The sequence below is a fragment of the Triplophysa dalaica genome, chromosome 7, assembly GCF_015846415.1.
Source record: "Triplophysa dalaica isolate WHDGS20190420 chromosome 7, ASM1584641v1, whole genome shotgun sequence".
Taxonomy (NCBI): Eukaryota; Metazoa; Chordata; class Actinopteri; order Cypriniformes; family Nemacheilidae; genus Triplophysa; species Triplophysa dalaica.
Window position 1 is genome coordinate 16,478,129 of NC_079548.1, and position 17,725 is coordinate 16,495,853.

At 39.5% G+C, this 17,725-nt stretch overlaps 3 protein-coding genes across 8 annotated transcripts in view; 2 read left to right on the plus strand and 1 right to left on the minus strand.

Moving 5' to 3' along the window:
* The window catches only part of cacna1ha (calcium channel, voltage-dependent, T type, alpha 1H subunit a), a 73,767-nt gene extending 68,405 nt beyond the window's left edge, over positions 1-5,362 (plus strand). For all 3 annotated transcript variants that reach the window (XM_056752027.1, XM_056752028.1, XM_056752029.1), the window contains 5 exons: positions 287-408; positions 543-848; positions 1,727-1,895; positions 2,002-2,159; positions 2,242-5,362. In XM_056752027.1, coding sequence (XP_056608005.1) covers positions 287-408; positions 543-848; positions 1,727-1,895; positions 2,002-2,159; positions 2,242-3,237 — 1,751 coding nt within the window. In that variant the 3' untranslated portion in view covers positions 3,238-5,362. The remainder of the gene's footprint in view (positions 1-286; positions 409-542; positions 849-1,726; positions 1,896-2,001; positions 2,160-2,241) is intronic.
* A 1,190-nt stretch (positions 5,363-6,552) lies between these two features.
* ccdc97 (coiled-coil domain containing 97) lies at positions 6,553-9,372 on the plus strand. Its single transcript, XM_056753315.1, has 7 exons — positions 6,553-6,905; positions 7,004-7,102; positions 7,185-7,310; positions 7,393-7,720; positions 7,825-8,064; positions 8,145-8,268; positions 9,135-9,372. Exons 1-7 carry the CDS (start codon positions 6,813-6,815, stop codon positions 9,247-9,249), a joined length of 1,125 nt encoding a protein of 374 aa, XP_056609293.1. The 5' UTR covers positions 6,553-6,812; the 3' UTR covers positions 9,250-9,372.
* Positions 9,373-10,051: 679 nt separating this feature from the next.
* The window catches only part of llgl1 (LLGL scribble cell polarity complex component 1), a 30,272-nt gene continuing 22,598 nt past the window's right edge, over positions 10,052-17,725 (minus strand). For all 4 annotated transcript variants that reach the window (XM_056753322.1, XM_056753320.1, XM_056753321.1 and 1 more), the window contains 8 exons: positions 17,139-17,280; positions 14,981-15,264; positions 14,637-14,901; positions 14,435-14,549; positions 14,039-14,109; positions 12,551-12,674; positions 12,373-12,474; positions 10,052-11,589 (listed from right to left, as the gene is read on the minus strand). In XM_056753322.1, the coding sequence (XP_056609300.1) occupies positions 12,396-12,474; positions 12,551-12,674; positions 14,039-14,109; positions 14,435-14,549; positions 14,637-14,901; positions 14,981-15,264; positions 17,139-17,280 (1,080 nt within the window). In that variant the 3' untranslated portion in view covers positions 10,052-11,589; positions 12,373-12,395. The remainder of the gene's footprint in view (positions 11,590-12,372; positions 12,475-12,550; positions 12,675-14,038; positions 14,110-14,434; positions 14,550-14,636; positions 14,902-14,980; positions 15,265-17,138; positions 17,281-17,725) is intronic.

Sequence of the window (17,725 nt, forward strand, 5' to 3'; positions counted from 1 at the left end):
ATGTCATAATAGGAGACAGACTTAAATTAGCTCTGTTCATCTTTGGATCTTGCCACTTCAAGACCTCTAATCATTTGCATTAGCCTTCAACTTTAAAATCAATGGAAATTCATGTGTCAGTTAAAGTCTCATTTGTTCTTTTAATGAATTGTAATACAGAGAGCTCTGTCAGGTCATTGCTACTTTAAGCAACTTATCCAATGAAGAATTACGAGTTGTGCATTTTGTATTTATGATAAAATCCTTAGACTCTTGTCATATCATTGTCTATTGATATTTACTACAGAATGCGAGGAAAACAACCCATGTGAAGGACTAAGTCGACATGCGACCTTTGTAAACTTTGGAATGGCCTTTTTAACTTTATTCAGAGTGTCAACGGGGGACAACTGGAATGGAATAATGAAGGTACCACAATGCTAGTTTCCCCAACACAATTTTTCAATGTCCTTTATCTAACCGTTTGTAGTGTTAAATAGATAGTGCTGTCATATTCCCCTTGGTTGAGGTCGCTAACATTATATACTGTTGCTTATGTGTAGGACACTCTGCGGGAGTGCACTCCAGAAGATAAGCAATGCCTCAGCTACTTGCCCCTGGTGTCCCCCATCTACTTTGTCACTTTTGTGCTAATTGCTCAGTTTGTGCTGGTTAATGTTGTGGTGGCTGTTCTGATGAAACATCTGGAGGAGAGCAACAAAGAAGCTAAAGAAGATGCAGAAATGGATGCCGAGATCGAGATGGAGATGGAAATGGCTCGGCGTCTCAGTATCGCCTCAGAAGGGAGCTCTTTAGGGCCTGAGGGAAGAGCAATTTATGTAGGACCACGCCCAGATTCACCTGGGGAGGTAAACCAACCCACATCACCTGGATTATGCAAAAGTATGTTACGTTCAAGTCATATCGAATAGATTGTGAGATGAACGCACATGAACACCACTACAAAGTCAATTTCACCACTGGAAGGTTCAGTATTTTCTTTAACCCCAATGGCACGGGGGGCTTAATATTTTCTACTTCATTTTCTATAAGCAGTTAACAAAATTTGCTGTATTTTTGTGAAAATCATTGAAAGAAGGTACACTGCCATCTTGCACCAACAAGAGTGACTTGAACGCACTTGATGTTGTCAACCCGATTAACCCATAATCAGAATTGATACTAGCAGCATACTGTATGTGCTTTATGTGGTAAACAAACTCTTTTTACTCTAGTCAACTTATAATAATTGAATCAACCTATTTCATTACATCAAACAGAAGTATTTTTAAAGATTAGATCATGTGAAAAAAAAGACACTGCCAGGTACAAGAAATAAACCTGATAACTCTTAGGGCAGTTTATTATGAACTGGCCACAGAGTTGGCATACTGGAACAGACATGTTCTGTTGTTCTCTCTGTTTAGTTTAGCAATTATTGTGCACCATTAGCTCTATAAGGTGGGGTCTAAGTTGGCCACAGAACTGCATTTGTTTTTTATTGGGTGCTGAGTTGTCAAAATACAAAGAAAATATGCTGAAGGGATGTGGACAGAGAGAGACGTGTGGCTCTGTGGGGAGACCAGGAACATTTGTTACCCCTCGTGGGCTGCTCTGGCAAGGAGCCTGTTTGCTTTGTCAGCTGCAGTGAGCCGATGAATGAACCTGGATACCTCAAGGTGTTTGGGTATGTAAGTTTGTATATGATGGAACAGAAAGAAGATAAGCAGAGGCATATCTCTTACAGATTGAGGGGATTCAGAGGACTCAGGAGAATTTACTCTGTCCACGGAAAATGTCGGTGTCAAGGATGCATTCTCTGCCCAATGATAGCTATATGTTTCGCCCGGTGAGGCCAGCCAGTGCACCGTATCCACTGGAGGAAGTGGAACCCAGTCTTGGGTACCTTGAGTTAGGTATGAAAGACTTGTCTTTGACATCTTGACAATTAGACGTCTTGACTTGATAAATTAGTTTGTGAATTTGTTAATAATAGAAAGTGTAAACACTCTTTTGCTGTAGGCTCCATCACGTCGGTTCACTCCCAGCCATGTGAAGGTTATTCCCTGCTCCAGGTCCCTGGTGTTCCGCCCCATTCCCAGTTGTACAACTGCCTTCCTAAAATTCCTCCTCCCCAGCCCTCTCCAACCCATAGCATTGGCAGGACTCTACGAAGACAGGTATATTCTTGCTTGTTCTGCATTAATGATATAATTTGTAAGTGAATGTTTTTCCACTTAGCTATCTGTTTTTTTCTTTTAGGAGGAATTAGAAAATGACTCCATCGATGGGGAAGGTTCGGATTTCAAAGACAATCTCGACAGACCAGGGAAAAGCAAAGGCAGCTTCAAGCTGCCCGTTCCCCGGATCTCAGGGCCCAGCAGCTCCCAGGGATCACCCTCACTACCCCCACGTGGAAGCGCACCCAGTGTCCACACCTTCCGGCAGCCCCACAGGCAGCACAATATCCCTTCTCGACCTCCAAGCCAGGCCAACAGCAGCAGAAGCACAAGCCCTAGCGGCTCCATGTTTGAATTAGCTGATCCGATAGATGATGAGGTCTGCCACATCAACAGTACAGCAAGGCTGTGGGCAGGGGTCCAGACAGAAGCACGCAGTCACTCTTTGTCTCCCTACCACACCTCAGGGACACTGCTTCCAGTCCTGGTGAAGAACAGCAGCAGTGCTGCCAACTTAGCCGAGTTAAGCATCAAAGATCCCAAGAAGTGCTTCAGTGTGGACACCGAGGGTTTTCTGGAAAAACCTTACGGTGCCGACGATCATCGCCGGCACTCTATTGAGATTTGTCCTTCAGTAGACAATGGTGTGTTCGGTCAAGAACTGGTCGAAAAGAGGCACGGTCCAATGCGCGGACAGTCTCTGCACATTCCCAGGAAGAAAAAGATGAGCCCTCCTTGTATCTCCATAGAGTCCCCAATTGAAATGGGGGCCCCCGCCTCTCTCGCATCCATGAAAAAGCTGACGGAGAGCAGCATGTTACTGCGGCGGAGGACGCCTTCGTACGACCTGGCCCTGCAGCGGGAATCTCTGGATTTGCCGGAGAACCAGCTGTCCACCCAGCCGCTCATCAAAGTAGAGCGCCACCCCTCTCACTGTGCAGAGTATCTGTCACTACTGCACCCCAACCCCATGAGCAGTCTGGCGGGCATTCTTTGTGAAAGCACACAACCACCTCCCTTTGACAGCAGATTTGAAGAATCCACAGACTTCGGCACTGTAAACAGAACTGCCCATTAAGGGAGATCATTTTTGGTGGCTTAAGCCAAATTTTATCATCTGCACACAAGTGTGTGGCACCTAGTTGAACAGGGGACATCAACCTCTTTCTGTAGCCAAAGTTTTCTGTTTTCAAACGTAACATTGTCATGAAAGCCAGCCAGGAATGGCAACCGAACCTAGCGGGGACAGCGTTTGATCTGACTGGTGATCGGGCAAGGTGTTGAACATGGGATATGCAATTTCAGGTTTCCAAATGGAACTCTGGTTCTTAATTTAATCCCAGTGCTCAATCACATTGATTTGAGTTCAGGATGTTTAGTGTTATGTACCACCTGTAAAATATTTGTCAGTCTTTCTTCTCTTTGTCATGAGCATTACTAATGTTTTCTGTAAAGACAGACTATATGGATTAAAAAGAGCTGTACATGTTATGTACTTTATTGACTCCTAATGTGTAAATAGAGAATTGTATTAGTGAAGAAACAGGCTCTATTCATATGCACATATTTTTATAGAGATATATAATGTTTTTGCACATATCAATTTGATTCGTCCTCTGTTGTCTCCTTGTGAATGTACTTTTTTTTATCGAATAGCTGTGGGATCAATCATAGTCTGTTTAGGCCTACTGATATTGAGATGATTTTTATTTTTCTATTGGGAGGAGGGGTGTGTCATGTTATATACATCCAATGAGAACCAAACAACAAGTGATCTGTAGCCTGAGTGCAATACGCTATTCATGTTTTTGTAAATTAGGTTGCTCACTTTACATAGCCAGTAACGTGCATCTCACCTACACAACCCTTTACCATACTCAGGTTCATCTCAAAATGTACAGTATATTAAGATTTCCAATACGCTATAACCTGATTTAACCGTAACATAACCTACTTTAATATTTTTATGGCCCTGGGCTGCGGCACATGTTGCATGTGAAGGACAAGATTCATTCAATTGTAAATGTGACCTTGTTCTGTTTATCCTGATGTTCAGATTTCTTGAAGTCAGCAGAAGACTAAAGGAGTTGATTTCTGCACATGCGTGATCTATTTTTTGATCGTTATAGCTTTGAAATGGCACTTTTACATTTGTGCCTGCAACAAGGAGACAACTATTTAATGAAAGGAAGACAAAGAAATGTTGATTTATGTATAGTTGAGGTAAGCCATTGCTGTGGCTTAATTTCACAGGTAAACTATACCTGCAAATCCTATTCATAATATTATAACATAATATTATAATATAACATTTCACAACTATCCAATGTCACATCACCGCTTATTCACATTTAAAATAGTCGACGCAGCTTTTATGCTGTGAAAATTTACTATTTTCCTCAAATCTAAATTTCCTCAAAAGATGAAGAGGGACATTTTCTTGCATGTTCTTGAAAAGTTTAAAAATACAAACCAGGATGTTTTTTGAAGTTTTTGATATTTCGATTAACAGATCTTTTCCATTTGTAGACTTACCTAATTGCACTGGGATGTAATTACAAGGTATTCCTCTTTGTAGAAGTAAACCCATTTATTGTTGTCTAATGCAATATTTTATGAATCTATGTTGAGATGAGTGCAAAAAAAAATGATTGGTAAGCAAACATGAAGAATTATGAAAGTTTGTACTCCAACTGATTTCAAGATTATGTTGTCGGTTAAACATTGGACTTTGAGACTAACGTGTGCGGTGTTTCATGTATCTTAAGGAACCAGATCAACGTTTCTTGCAGAAGGATTGTAAGGATTTTTTTATTGACAGAGATGAAAGGATGGAGTAGTATGCTAATGCTTAAAGTGTTTTTTAATCACACTCAAAATAGCTGTTTTTTGAATATGAGCTTTTGCCATCAAACAGCCTAATGTCCTTAACCCTTCAATAAATAATCAAAGCATTTTCCTCAAGCTTTCATGATGACAGAATTTCTCTGTGTTCTTTCTATTTTCTGTTAGAATGAGAACTTCGTTTAAAAGCAAACTGTCTGCAATATGTTTGATTTTGATATGACTTGGTCGATAACGCAGAAGGGTTTGAAAACCTATAGAACTGTATTTCTACATTGTATTTTATTCTGTAATGACCGCAACTAATCTGAGAGATATTCTCTATCATCTACAGATAAATCTTTTTATTGCAAAAGTAAGATGTGTGGCTTATTTCCTAGTTTCTCCAAACAGCTACGAAACCTGTTCTTAAAATGGGTTTGACTAAATGCTCATAAGGGACGTATAGGTATACAGTGTCAAATATAGTCAGTTCAGACCAAACATGAGTAGGAATATGATCACGGTAACAGCAGGAGTGCTGACAAACTCCCACATTTCACCTGCATGTAGATTTGAACTGCCAGGCTCCCCGCCATAGGCCAAGTGTTAAAAGAACACTACCCAAAATAAATGAAGCAAGTAGTGTATCTATTTTTACACCTACAGGCAGTAATATTCTCAAGACATGGCTTGTAAATTCATACAAAAATAAATACTAATCCTTCCCTCCCTCACATCTATTTTAAACAGAAAGACTTTCTTATGTAGAACATAAAAGATGTGTTGGAGAAAGTTGATGCTGCTCTTTTTCACATCAGTGAATGAGAATACGAACTGGCTTGCAAGCTCTAAAAAAAGGACAAAAGTATAAAACAAATAAAAACAAGCACGAAACTATAATAGCTACAGAAGTCCATATTGATATTCTGAAGTCATTCCTGCTGAAAATAAAAGCAATAGGAACCAAACAAATTCTAATAGGATTTATTGCTTCCTCTGCCAGATAACATCCCACTAATATAGTCCATCACATTAAACACAATAGTTAGTTTCCATTAAAACCAATAGGCTACAATTTCCATTATACCCATTAAATCCATTAAATGTTCTGTTGTATTTTGTGCAGGGATATGTCAGAATGACGCAAGTCATTGTTGCTATAATGTTGTGTTTTAAATAATAACATAAAATACCCCTAAACTGTCGTGAGAAACATCGAAACGTGTATAATTTCTCTTTTCTATGACAAGGATTACATTTGCACAGCATTTTGGCGGCACGTGATGAATTGTTTTGTAAGGGTTAACGTTAGGCCACTTACCGGGTTAGCTATGTGGAAAAAACATTAATAAACAAAAAAAACCTCAATGATAAGAACAAGTACTTCTCAAAAACATTGTTGCTGTATTATATTTTTGAAATTGTAGCTTTTTATGAGCAGACATATGCAGATAGTGGCGCAATACTTTATTTCGCCGAAGCTGCGCTCAGTGCGAGATGAAGTTCCAGCGCCATCTGCTGGACAGATGTGGACAGACACGCGCATGAGTTTGTGGAACTATCGAGCTGTAATGATCGTTTCACACGGAGCTATAATCTAGATGTACCGAACGGCAGAATGATAAACGTTGTTGTTTTGAAATGCTCGACCATTTAAATAAAGGTTAAAGAAAAAGAAAACGAGCGAATAGTGCAGATTGTCCGAACTACAATAATAGGATATCGGTGATTTGAAGTGACAACATTACGTTACGTTTGGCATATTGAAGTATTAGTAGCATAAGCGTGTCGGTGATAACAGTACAGTGCATTGTTAACTGCCAGGTAATGTGGGGGGAAATCGAGCCATGCCCCAAACCCAGAGGGGATGAAAACAACTCGGTGACAGGCGCGCAACCCCCAAATTCTCCGAGTCTAATGGTAAGATGTCGTTTATAGACCCATTCTTCGGACTCTGTAGATCTACACATGGTTGTAACCTTGTATCTTCATGTGGATGTTGCTTTGTGAATTAAAAGACAAAAATGTGGGGGGAAATCGAGCCATGCCCCAAACCCAGAAGAAGAAGCTCGGAAGCATATGAGAGATGCTCGGACTCTCCAGATAAACAGACAGAGGTGATGTGTCATCATACATTGGTGCTCAGCTGATATACATCTGTATATATGTCAGTAACCACATTGCTTTTGACATGCGCAGAAGACAGAAATAAATGAAATGTTTGGAGGAATCAAACCCTGGACCAGTTGTCCTCCAGAGGATGATCAAGACACACAGGTGAAGGATGAGACAGGTGAAGGTTGCACAGGCTTTTCAAATCTACAGGTAAGATTGTGTATTTCAGTCTTGTGTTATAAATTGTTTTAACCAAATGGCTTTTCTTGCTGACACGTGTTTGTTTTCTCAGGATGAACCATCTAGCTGTGTCAATGCAATGATAGATGCTGTATCAGACAGTGGGAGTCCAGTTAAAAGTCAACAGCTTGGAGAACCAGACCTGACTCTGGAGGAGAGGAAGAAGGTCTTAATGAATCAGTACAGATCCAAACCCTTAGTGTTTCTGGAGCGCTACCAGGCCCATCTGAAGCCAGAGCACACGGAGGCTTTCTCTCACCTGAGCGGCGACTGCAGGGTGCAGTATTACTGCAGGGAAATTCAGAAGCGGACGTCCAGCACGACCGTCCGGACTAGAATTCGCAACCATCGCTACGCAGCTCTCCGTGCACTTCAGAAGGGTAACAACAGGGTTTTATTTGACATTTCAAATCAGGTTTTCTGGAACTTGAAGTCTACTTGTATGTCATTTCTTACCTTTATAAGCATCTTTGTCTCTCTTCAGAGGGCCAGTATTTTAGCGAGGAACAGATGCGCGTACGAGATCCGCTGCTGTACGAGCAGTATATCGGACAGTACCTCAGTGAAGAGGAGATCTTCGAGCGCTCAGAAGAGTCCATGAGGAACGGCCCAAAGGGACTGGCCGACCTGCTTATCAACTCCTACCAGGAAAAACTGATCCAGAACCGCCTGGAAGAGGAGCAGGAGAGGGAACAGTGTGCAGAGGAGGAGTCTGATGAAGAAGGTGAGGGATCTCACTCTATGAGTCATAACAGCCATTCCATTAAAAACTGTATGATGGATGAATGTGTGTCTGTGCTTTAGATTGTGATCAGCCCAGACAGGCAGAGTGGGAGCCAAATGAGGATGAGAAAGCCATGCTGAGAGAAGAATTCTTGAGTCAAATGCATCAGCGATTCCTGGATGGCAAAGACGACTTCAACTACAGGTAAACGATTGTACTTTTGCATCATTTCATGGTGTTAATGGATGATCATTTTTTATACCCTTCGTCTTTTCCAAGCAAACAATTAAAAGAAATACCCACATGTAGGGGTGTTGCTAATACATAATCCAGCACCATTTTTTCCTTAAAGGGATACTATGCCCAAAAACATCATTTACTCACCCCCAGATTGTTCCAAAACTGTAAACATGTTTTTGTTTTGCTGAACATATAGGAAGTAATTGGGAAAATGTTCAGATCTCGGCCCCCCATTGACTCACATCGTAGGGAAAATAAATACTATGGGAGTCAATGGGGGGGTCGAGATCTGACATTCTTCTAAATATCTTCCTGTGTGTTTGGCAAAACAAAGAAATGTATACATGTTTGGAACAATCTGAGGGTGAGTAAATGACGACAGAATTTTCATTGTTGGGCGAAGTATCCAAAATATTATACAATAATTCTTTCTACTATGGTAGTCAATGGTGCCCCAGAAATGTCAGTTGCTAACATTCTTCCAAATATCTTCTTGTTCAAACAGACATTTATATAGCTTTGGAACAACTTGAGGTTGAGTAAATGATGACAGAAATCTTATTTTTGGGTGAACTTTCTCTTTAAGAGGCCTTTCTCTCCACCTCAATCACCTCATATTGAGTGTGTTTCAGTGACCCTTAAAAAAGAAGAGGAAACAAAATAAACATTATGAATTCCTTCAGCCACAATAATCTTGTTGTACAAAATCTGTGACAGCGCTACCCAAATTGTAATGAATTAAGTTTTTTTAATGCAACTCAACGTTACAGTGTAAAATATCACTATTTTAAGTCTTACATGACTGACATATTTTCATATTCTCATTGCAGTGAAGTGGATGAGAACCCAGATTATGATAACCTGGATATTTTAAGTCGGGATGCAGAGGAACGTTATTTTGATGATGATGATGGCGACGATGAGGAAGAGGCTATGATGCAGTAGCTAAAATCAGATCGGAATCTCAGTAGACTTCCTGTCAATTCTATAAAACCTGTCCTTTGTCTTTGGTTTATGTACGTTAATGAAATAAGCACTAAATTGTCTTTAATAAAAGAGAACTATTTTCAAAGTACCGCTGGTAAAGACATTTTCTTTGTAAAGTATTCCATACCCTGATATGAGCGGAGTATTTTTTCCTCAGTTCAAACTTTTCTTAAATGTTGGCTCATTGTATTTGCAGTGCTGAAAGTTCTTGGAGTACTTCCTGTCTTTTGGTAAGTAGGACATAAATGAGCAGTAGACATGAGTAATACCAGACATGTCCTATAACACTGACATTCTCTGAATACCACAAGACTGCAAATGCATGATTAAAACCGAACATGTAAAATAATGGTTTACGCTTATCCAGTAAGCCTAATTAAATTCAGTGAATATATTTTTATTTTTAATGTATTAACAAAATTCTGTTCTGACTGTAATCTTCAGAATATTCCTTCTAAATGGTTCTAAACTCTTGTTTTTGCATTATGAGTATTGACTTGCAGACTGCAGTACAATGCAAACTAAAAAGTGATCAACTTTAAGTAGTTAATCTATAGAACTAATCAACACTAGTTATTTTCCCTAACATCATCCAATCTTTTCAGCCATGCAATTTTTGTAACCAGCATTACCAGCACAGACATTTAAATATACAACATAGCATACAAAGACCACCACAAGCCCCTCTTCTATAATATACAGTATAGCTTTTGGTTAATAAATGTGTTTTTAAGGGTACAAACCACGCTGAAGTCTCAGAAATGTTGAGTAAATACTTTATTAACATTCAAGATTTCATTAGCATTGCTATTTCTCAATTAAAATTCTACACAAGAAAAATAACAATTAAATACAGGTTCACAGGATAATGTTGGCTGGAAAGTAAAGACAAAAATTTACAAATACGAAACGATTAAGCTACAATTTATGAGGTCCCTTTGAAATGTAACAAACAAAACAAACCAGTTAATATATAGGGAGAAATGTGACAGTTGTTGATAAGTATTTGTGCCGTTTTTGTTTCAGTTGCAATGTAAATTTAACACTTCACTTTAATAGTTACCACATGTATACGAACACCATTAAAAATTAAATGGCTAATAACGGCATTATCTGATCTGAGAGGCCAAATATGTCTATTATAAATCTGTGTGTGCATGTGCGCACGACAAATTCCTTCCTTCTATAATCTAACTTACATATATGTAGAAATTATTACACAACTGTTTATATTCACCTCATAAAATGCAGTGGTCGAAATGCCTAATTACCTTAAATGCCAATGAAATATCTACTGTATAAAATACAAAATATGAACCCTTGTAAACCCTATAAAATATTTTTAGAGAATACTACGCAAATAGAAAATGTCATTAGCTCCTTCATAATCTGTTAATACTTGTGGCAAAGGAGTACGCAACATGAACTAGTTAGAATTACTAAAGAGAATGCGCAGAGGTTGTACACCATGTTCCTTCAATTTACACACTTCACAGTTATCTGCCAAAATTACTTACAATGACAAGTGGTTTAGGGACATTATTAAAAAAATAATTAAGACGACACAAAACAAAGGCGATGTATATCAAACCCACAGGGTCCAAAACTTGAACTTTCCGAAACCATCACAGTATCACAGATATTGTTGAAAAGGCTGTCAGGAGGGAAAAGTAAACGCTTCATAAAGACATATATATATCTTTCTCTTTAACTGAGCTTGGCACTTAAAATATTTGAGATTCTAAATGTGTTTCTTCATTTTACTGTAACTGCATCCTGTGGTGCCACAATAAACCGTTGAGGGGTGCAGATGGTTGCACTTATTATAATAAAATTGAGATTGATCAACTGTAGCAGCTATGCATTAGAGGCAAAATATAAACTAAAGGCTTCTAAATATGTTTTTTCAATATGCTTTCGAGTAAATTCCTTAATTGTGCAAGCACTAACATGTGAAAAAAGGAATGTTAGGACAAAAATAAAAGACTTCAAAGCCTTCTGAAGCCCCCTACCGCCATACGGATATTGTGCAACACATTGGCTGTTTTATTGTCTGATCCCTCAAGGTCATCTCTCAAACGTACCATTTTACAGCCCGTCATAGAAAAGGAACCAACGGCTGTGGAGAGAAGAAAACTGGAGGAAAGGTAAACGACAGGACGATAAACGAAGGCATCCCTCTGTCTTTTGGCACAGGGAAAAGTGCGACGTTCCCATAGCAAAACTCCATGAACAAGGTTTGGTGCAACATCAGATCCGGAGTCAGTTAGATGTAATGAGTCCTTCCCAGAACTGCCCCTGAAAGGTAACATCATCATTAGGGCTTAAATACTAATGCAATTATATTCAATCACACGCATTCATGCAGGTTCTCAAACTACTCTGCACTACCAAAGATGCCCACAGGGAGGCAGTGGTCTTCCCTTCTGCAAGTAATAAGGGAGACTAAACAAAAACACTGGAAAAAAACATGTGGTCTGTATTTAATTTGCTGTAAGTCAGCAGTTCAGATGCCTTGAGCTTGATTCTAAGAGAGGAGAGTCGAGAGGCAGATGCCCTACTGTGTGCCAGCTTGCAGGATGTGGAATGCAGGCTTTTTAGTTACTGCATGCATTCAGCAAAGCCAAACACAGCAAGACTTCATAACATCTTCCCTTCTGGGGAGAGAAGTGAATTTAAGTCAACAATATGAGAGTTATAAAGTGTTCTCGCAAATTGAACTCAATTATATTCCAATTGAACCCAGGAATAGAAAGCATTGTTTGCACCTAGTTTTAGTCAGTTTACCTCCTGCTATCAGCATCTTATAGGTTACTACGTAGCATGTCTCCAAACTTTGCAGCTTCAGTTGCTGCTTTAAATCTGAAGTGCTTTCTGATAGTAAAAAAGTTAAAAGTGCTTCAACCTATCCAACACGAACACCACCCCAAATCACAAACTAACTTCCAGCACAGTTACACACCTTAAACAACTTCCAGACTCAGTGGGGGTTGGTTTCCTCAGCCGAGCAAACATGCCTATATATCCTGTCTAATCTCCACAGACCTTCACAAATCTTCTGGAGTTTCAAATGTTCCTCACCTCCAGCTGTCTGCTGTCCCGCTTCACTTGATGAGGATTCCAGGACGTCTTCCATCCTCTTCGCTGATGTTCCTGAAGTTATTCTCAGCTTCATCCACGGACCTAACAAAGCCAGAGATTGAGACGAGCCCAAAACCAATTGACTAACAGACCGGAACGGCTGAATAAAGACGCTCACATTAAGAAGTCTTTGACGTCCTCGACCGTGAGCTCGCCTGTGGTGTCCAGAGTGATGTCAGCACTGCTGTTTGGAGAATCCAGGATGGGGGAGGACAAGGCATTCCGCATTTCCTCCAGCAGCCCTGAGAGAATGACATCAACACAATCACCAACAAAATATCTGATCAGATTTCAGTGTTGTTTGCTGATTTCAAAGATTAAGTAAGGTTCAGGGGTATAGATAGGGTATTAAGTATTATGTTTCTTTAACATGAATGCTGTTTCAGAAGCAACAAAAGAAACTGATACAGGGCACACAGAAAATTTGTACGTATATGCATGAATCATGATGGACCTATATAAACAGTTTCAACATAACAATATACATAAACATTACTGCGCATATGTGCTTTTGTGGCCTAAACGTAACTTCCGGTAAACATCCGCAAGAAAATAAACAAAAAAATTGAACAAGAGACAATGAAATATTTTTTTACATTATTGTTAATCTAATCCTAATTTTACTAATACATTTACTATTTAAAATCAAAGTTGTATTTGTAAATATAAATGGACCAGAGCTTACATAAATAGTTATATTTGTAACATTAACAAACAATGAATGGGCAATACATATAAGTATTAATTCATATTTTTTAATGTCAGTTAATACCATTATGTGATTAACACATTTTTATTGGCTTTTATTTCACATTATATCATTGATTAGCGACAGAGACAGAAACGCAAACCTTAAACTTGAGAACTGTTGCGGACGCACTTCAAAATCTTTCTAACAATAACTCGTCTCATTCGCTCCGGTTAAACGTTGTTAGAGAAATCTTTGATCAGCGCACATGCATAGAGCACTATGGTAAACAAAAGTGTAAGTGAGCATTTATCAAGCGCCAGATGTGTTACTGAGACTCTGCACTGGCCAAGTTTTCTAACATGAACACAATTTAACTGACGCAACCGAGTCAAGTCTGCGAGAGGAGGCGGGGCTCTGTTGTCACTGCGTTCAGATGCAATGTGCGTCACTCACTGTCGGAAAATAGAGAGCGAGTAACAGCAGCTGCAATCAATACTGTGGCACATGCGAATTGGAACGGTTTCCGATTTTGCGGTATCGAAATATCTATATTTTTGACATAATATCTTCTTTTGTGCAGAACAAAGAAAGTCATACAGGTTTGAAATGACTGGAGGTTGTGCAAGTGATGATAGAATTGTCATTTTTGGGTGAACAGTTTAACTTCGGGCCAGGCGCGTACATCCAATGAACATAAACATCTATAGTGTGTATTATTTAATGAGCTGTGGTATTTTTCAGAAAGTGATTTGTACTGTTACAAAAGTGACGGTAAAGAAAATAAACCGCTGTATGACATTTAAGCTAGACTCAAGTCATTAAAAAATCCTGTAAAACAATCCCAAACTAATATGGGGGAATTTCAGCTACTATTTATTTCCCATCTGTCAAGACTTTTAAATCCAGAATTGTTACCTTCAGCCTCAACAGACTTGCTCTCGGCTTGTGTCTTATGAGTTCCATTAGCTTTTGGTGAGTCTGTCGTGCTGGAAACAAATGCAGAACTATTATTCGGAGCATTCAGAACATCACTAATGTTTCATGTGATCAATCACCAAAAAATGACCCTGTGAATAAGATCTTTCACCACTTACATTCCCTTTTGAAAAAAAAGAATTAGCTGGGTTAGGTGTGTTTTAATGCTGGTTTGACCAGATACAACCAGCCAAGGACCAGCACATGACCAGTTAAACCAGCATCGAAACATACCAAACCAGCATATACTGTTTTTTTTTAACAAGGTTGTGTTTAGAAAAATGTACCCCTCTCATATTAAAACCAAACCAGTGAACTCCATGTGTAATGATATACCTGTGTGCAGAGAGATCATGAGGTCGCTCCGTGTCCACTTGGCAAAGTGGCTCTGTGATCACACGAGCAGACAGTGAGAACCGCTCGTACTCCGAGGGCGAGATCAAGTAGAATCCTGAAAACATCAGAGATAAAGAGCTAGAACGAATCGTACATTTACAAAACACTGATGCACTGACAATGACGTTGCAAGCGTACTAACCTTGTCCAGTCTTTGTGAACACACAGGAGGCAATGCCACTTATGTCTTCTTTGCGGATGCAGTCATAATGTATTTGCGGTCTCAGTGCTGGCACACTAAACACGTGGATGTCACCAAGGTTGGTGAGGCACACTAGAGCATTCTCAGAGTAGTCCTCAGAAGCCACGCTGGTGAAGTTTGACAGAGCTACCTTTCGTACTCGACAGCCCTCGTGGGCGGTCAACTTAAACTTGGTCTTCGCATTAACCTTGGGTAACATGAAAACCTATGAAAACAAACATCAACGTGAGTAAGTAATGACAGAATTTACTATTTTAGTTGACAATGATGTTGTAATCAACGACCTTAAACTGCTCCTCAGAAGCAATAAGAACCGAGTGGCTGCCATGCATGTCAGGTGCTTTGGCCAGATCTCTGGAGACCTCGTACGGCTCAGGGAGAGGATTCCCTCGGCCGTCCAGCACGGCGATGGACACTACTGGAGCTCTGTGCATCAACTGGATCTCTTTTCCCAGCAGAGCCTCCACACTCTGCTCGGAGAACTTCTCCTGAGAGGGAACGTCGAGAGCGTACGCGTACACGGAACCAGAGTTTGTGCCGGCCCACATAGTGGGACCATGATGTGTTCCTGAGAAACCGAAACAAAAATCTGGTCAGGGTAAGGTTCTTGTGTTTCATATCAAGACATGTTCCTCCTAAGAGTCTGTACATGATGTAAAGGTTTGACAGAACTTTACTACAGAAAAAGCATGTGTATATAGATTTATATTGATCCTATTCAGAAAAACGATGGGCATTTAAATGAGTGAATAAATCCAACCTCAGTCAACACAGCGCACACATTTTCTCAATCCTGATACTAGGGGCTCCTAAAACCAAATCCCATTCATGCAATTTGTTTGCATAATTTATTTTCAAACAACATTGAACTAACAAAAACACTTATATCTATAACTGCAATTATATTTTTGCTGTTTTTATTGTGCAGCATTTAAACATATTGCACTAATAAAACAACAAGACCGTGTTTAAAATTCTTATGGAGGACTGCATCTATCCAAAGATTCAATCAGCATTGTGCAAGAGTCTGTTTGAGTTAAGAGGTCATATACTTGCAAATGAAGAAAATTGGCTGAAGCTGCCTTGTGCTTATGTGGCCCAGACTATCCACGCATCATGATCTACATCAACAGCATGAATTACTTACTTAAATAACACACAAATGTGAGCCAGTGTGTTGATCAGGTTTGGCAGTATGGGGTATTCGAAGACAACCCACACATTTCACACAGAACAGACAAAACCACACAAGAGTAGTATTTCTGTGCTCTCTGAACTCATCATCTTTTTAATGGAGTCAGATTCTAACTGAAAATTACAAGCCTTGTGGGAATGAACAGCAAAACCAAAACTTAAGGTACTAAATGAGCTGCAAATGTTATTAACCGCCCGAAAAGCATATTTGATTAAAGGGATAAGTGCAAAAACATGTTTTTCTGTGTTATAAGTTGCCCATGCATGTGTAAGACATGTAAAATTGCAACAGAACAAAAGATGGATTCTATCTAAAAGCGAATGCTAACCTAGACCTGCATGAAACGCCTTGTGTAACCACACCCCCACAAATCCATGTCAGTTCGTGGTACGAGTCGACTAAGACCACACAAATTTATATGCAAGTAAGGTGGGAGTACCTGTCAGTACAATTGCTTTTGAACCTGATGTGCCAAATATGGTAAGAGGAGTTCAATTTCTGTCACACGTTTGCCGTATTCAACCAATCACTACGCACTGGTTAACTGGCCAATCATAGCACACTTCGCTTTTCAGAGAGATGAGCTTTGTAAAAAATCTGTATGTTTCAGAGAGGCGGGGCATAGAGGAGATACAAACATGCCTCAACCTTAAATTGTGTATACACATTGCATAGTATTCATTTTAGCTGTGTCATATAACTCCTTTAAAACAAGACAGTGGTAAAGCTTTTCCTGAAATTACTTTTTTGCACTCACAAAAAAACAATGAGAGAACGTTAAATAGCTTCAGCTATTTAAAGTGATGATTTTATTTTTTGGTGAACTATGTCAGCATTAGTTCACCCAAAAAATAAAATCATGTCATCATTTACTCACCCTCGTTGTTCCAAACCTGTATACATTTATTTATTCTGATTAACACATAGAAAGCTATTTGTAATAACATGAGCAACTGACATTTCTGAAACATCATTGACTACCATAGTGTTGTATCATTTTACTCTGTTGAAAACAAAATTTGTTATTTTGAAGAATTAGGAAAGCAAACAGTTCTGGAGTACCTTTGACTACCATAGAAAGAAATTTTTTAATGGAAGTCAATGATGTCCCAGAATGAAATTCATATAGGTTTGGAACAACTTAGAGTAGTTTCATTTTTGAGTGGAGTATCCCTTTAAAAATAAGCATCTCAAAAGCACTTAAAGCAAACAAAGTAAAAACTGTAATAATTAGCTTTCTCTCTCACCGTCTTTGAGGAAGGTGTCAGCGAAACACAGACACCGGACCACTCCAGACAGCGAGTCATCTGCAGAGCGAGGCTCAATCCGTCTCTGCACCGGTGTCACTTCTGGATCATGCTCTGCCAACTGAGCGTTTGCTTCCTGCACCTGAAGAAACCAAGAATTAGATCTTCCTTAAAGGTCCAGTTGAACACGCAGTTTCTGCCAACCTCGAGTCCCTTGAGTTGTATTGCATACTTTGTATCTTCGAAGAGTATTTAGTTTGATCACGATAATAACAGATAGATAAAGCTGTATTTTTATTATCTGGAAAAATACGACCTCCTGGGAGTGTGCGGGGGGAGGAACTAAATCACGAGCACACAATACATTATCGCATTGATTTACTACAACTTTGTGTTGTTTACCTTATGCAGGTACACGCCGATTGCCAACAAAGCACAGACGTTTGACATCGTTTCACTTACCGCGTGTCTGGAATCTTTTAGAGCTGGGAACAGTCCATCTATCAGTTTCAAACAATCTGCAAATCCAGCGTTATATCCACCGTTTATATAACATCCATCACCGAAATGCCTTGAACAAACAAACA

Coding starts and splice junctions, on each gene's coding strand:
- ccdc97 (XM_056753315.1), top strand. CDS start 6,813: ATGTGGGGGGAAATCGAGCCATGCCCCAAACCCAGAGGGGATGAAAAC. Junction 7,103..7,184: donor CTCCAGATAAACAGACAGAG/GTGATGTGTCAT, acceptor TGACATGCGCAG/AAGACAGAAATAAATGAAAT. Junction 8,269..9,134: donor AAAGACGACTTCAACTACAG/GTAAACGATTGT, acceptor TTCTCATTGCAG/TGAAGTGGATGAGAACCCAG.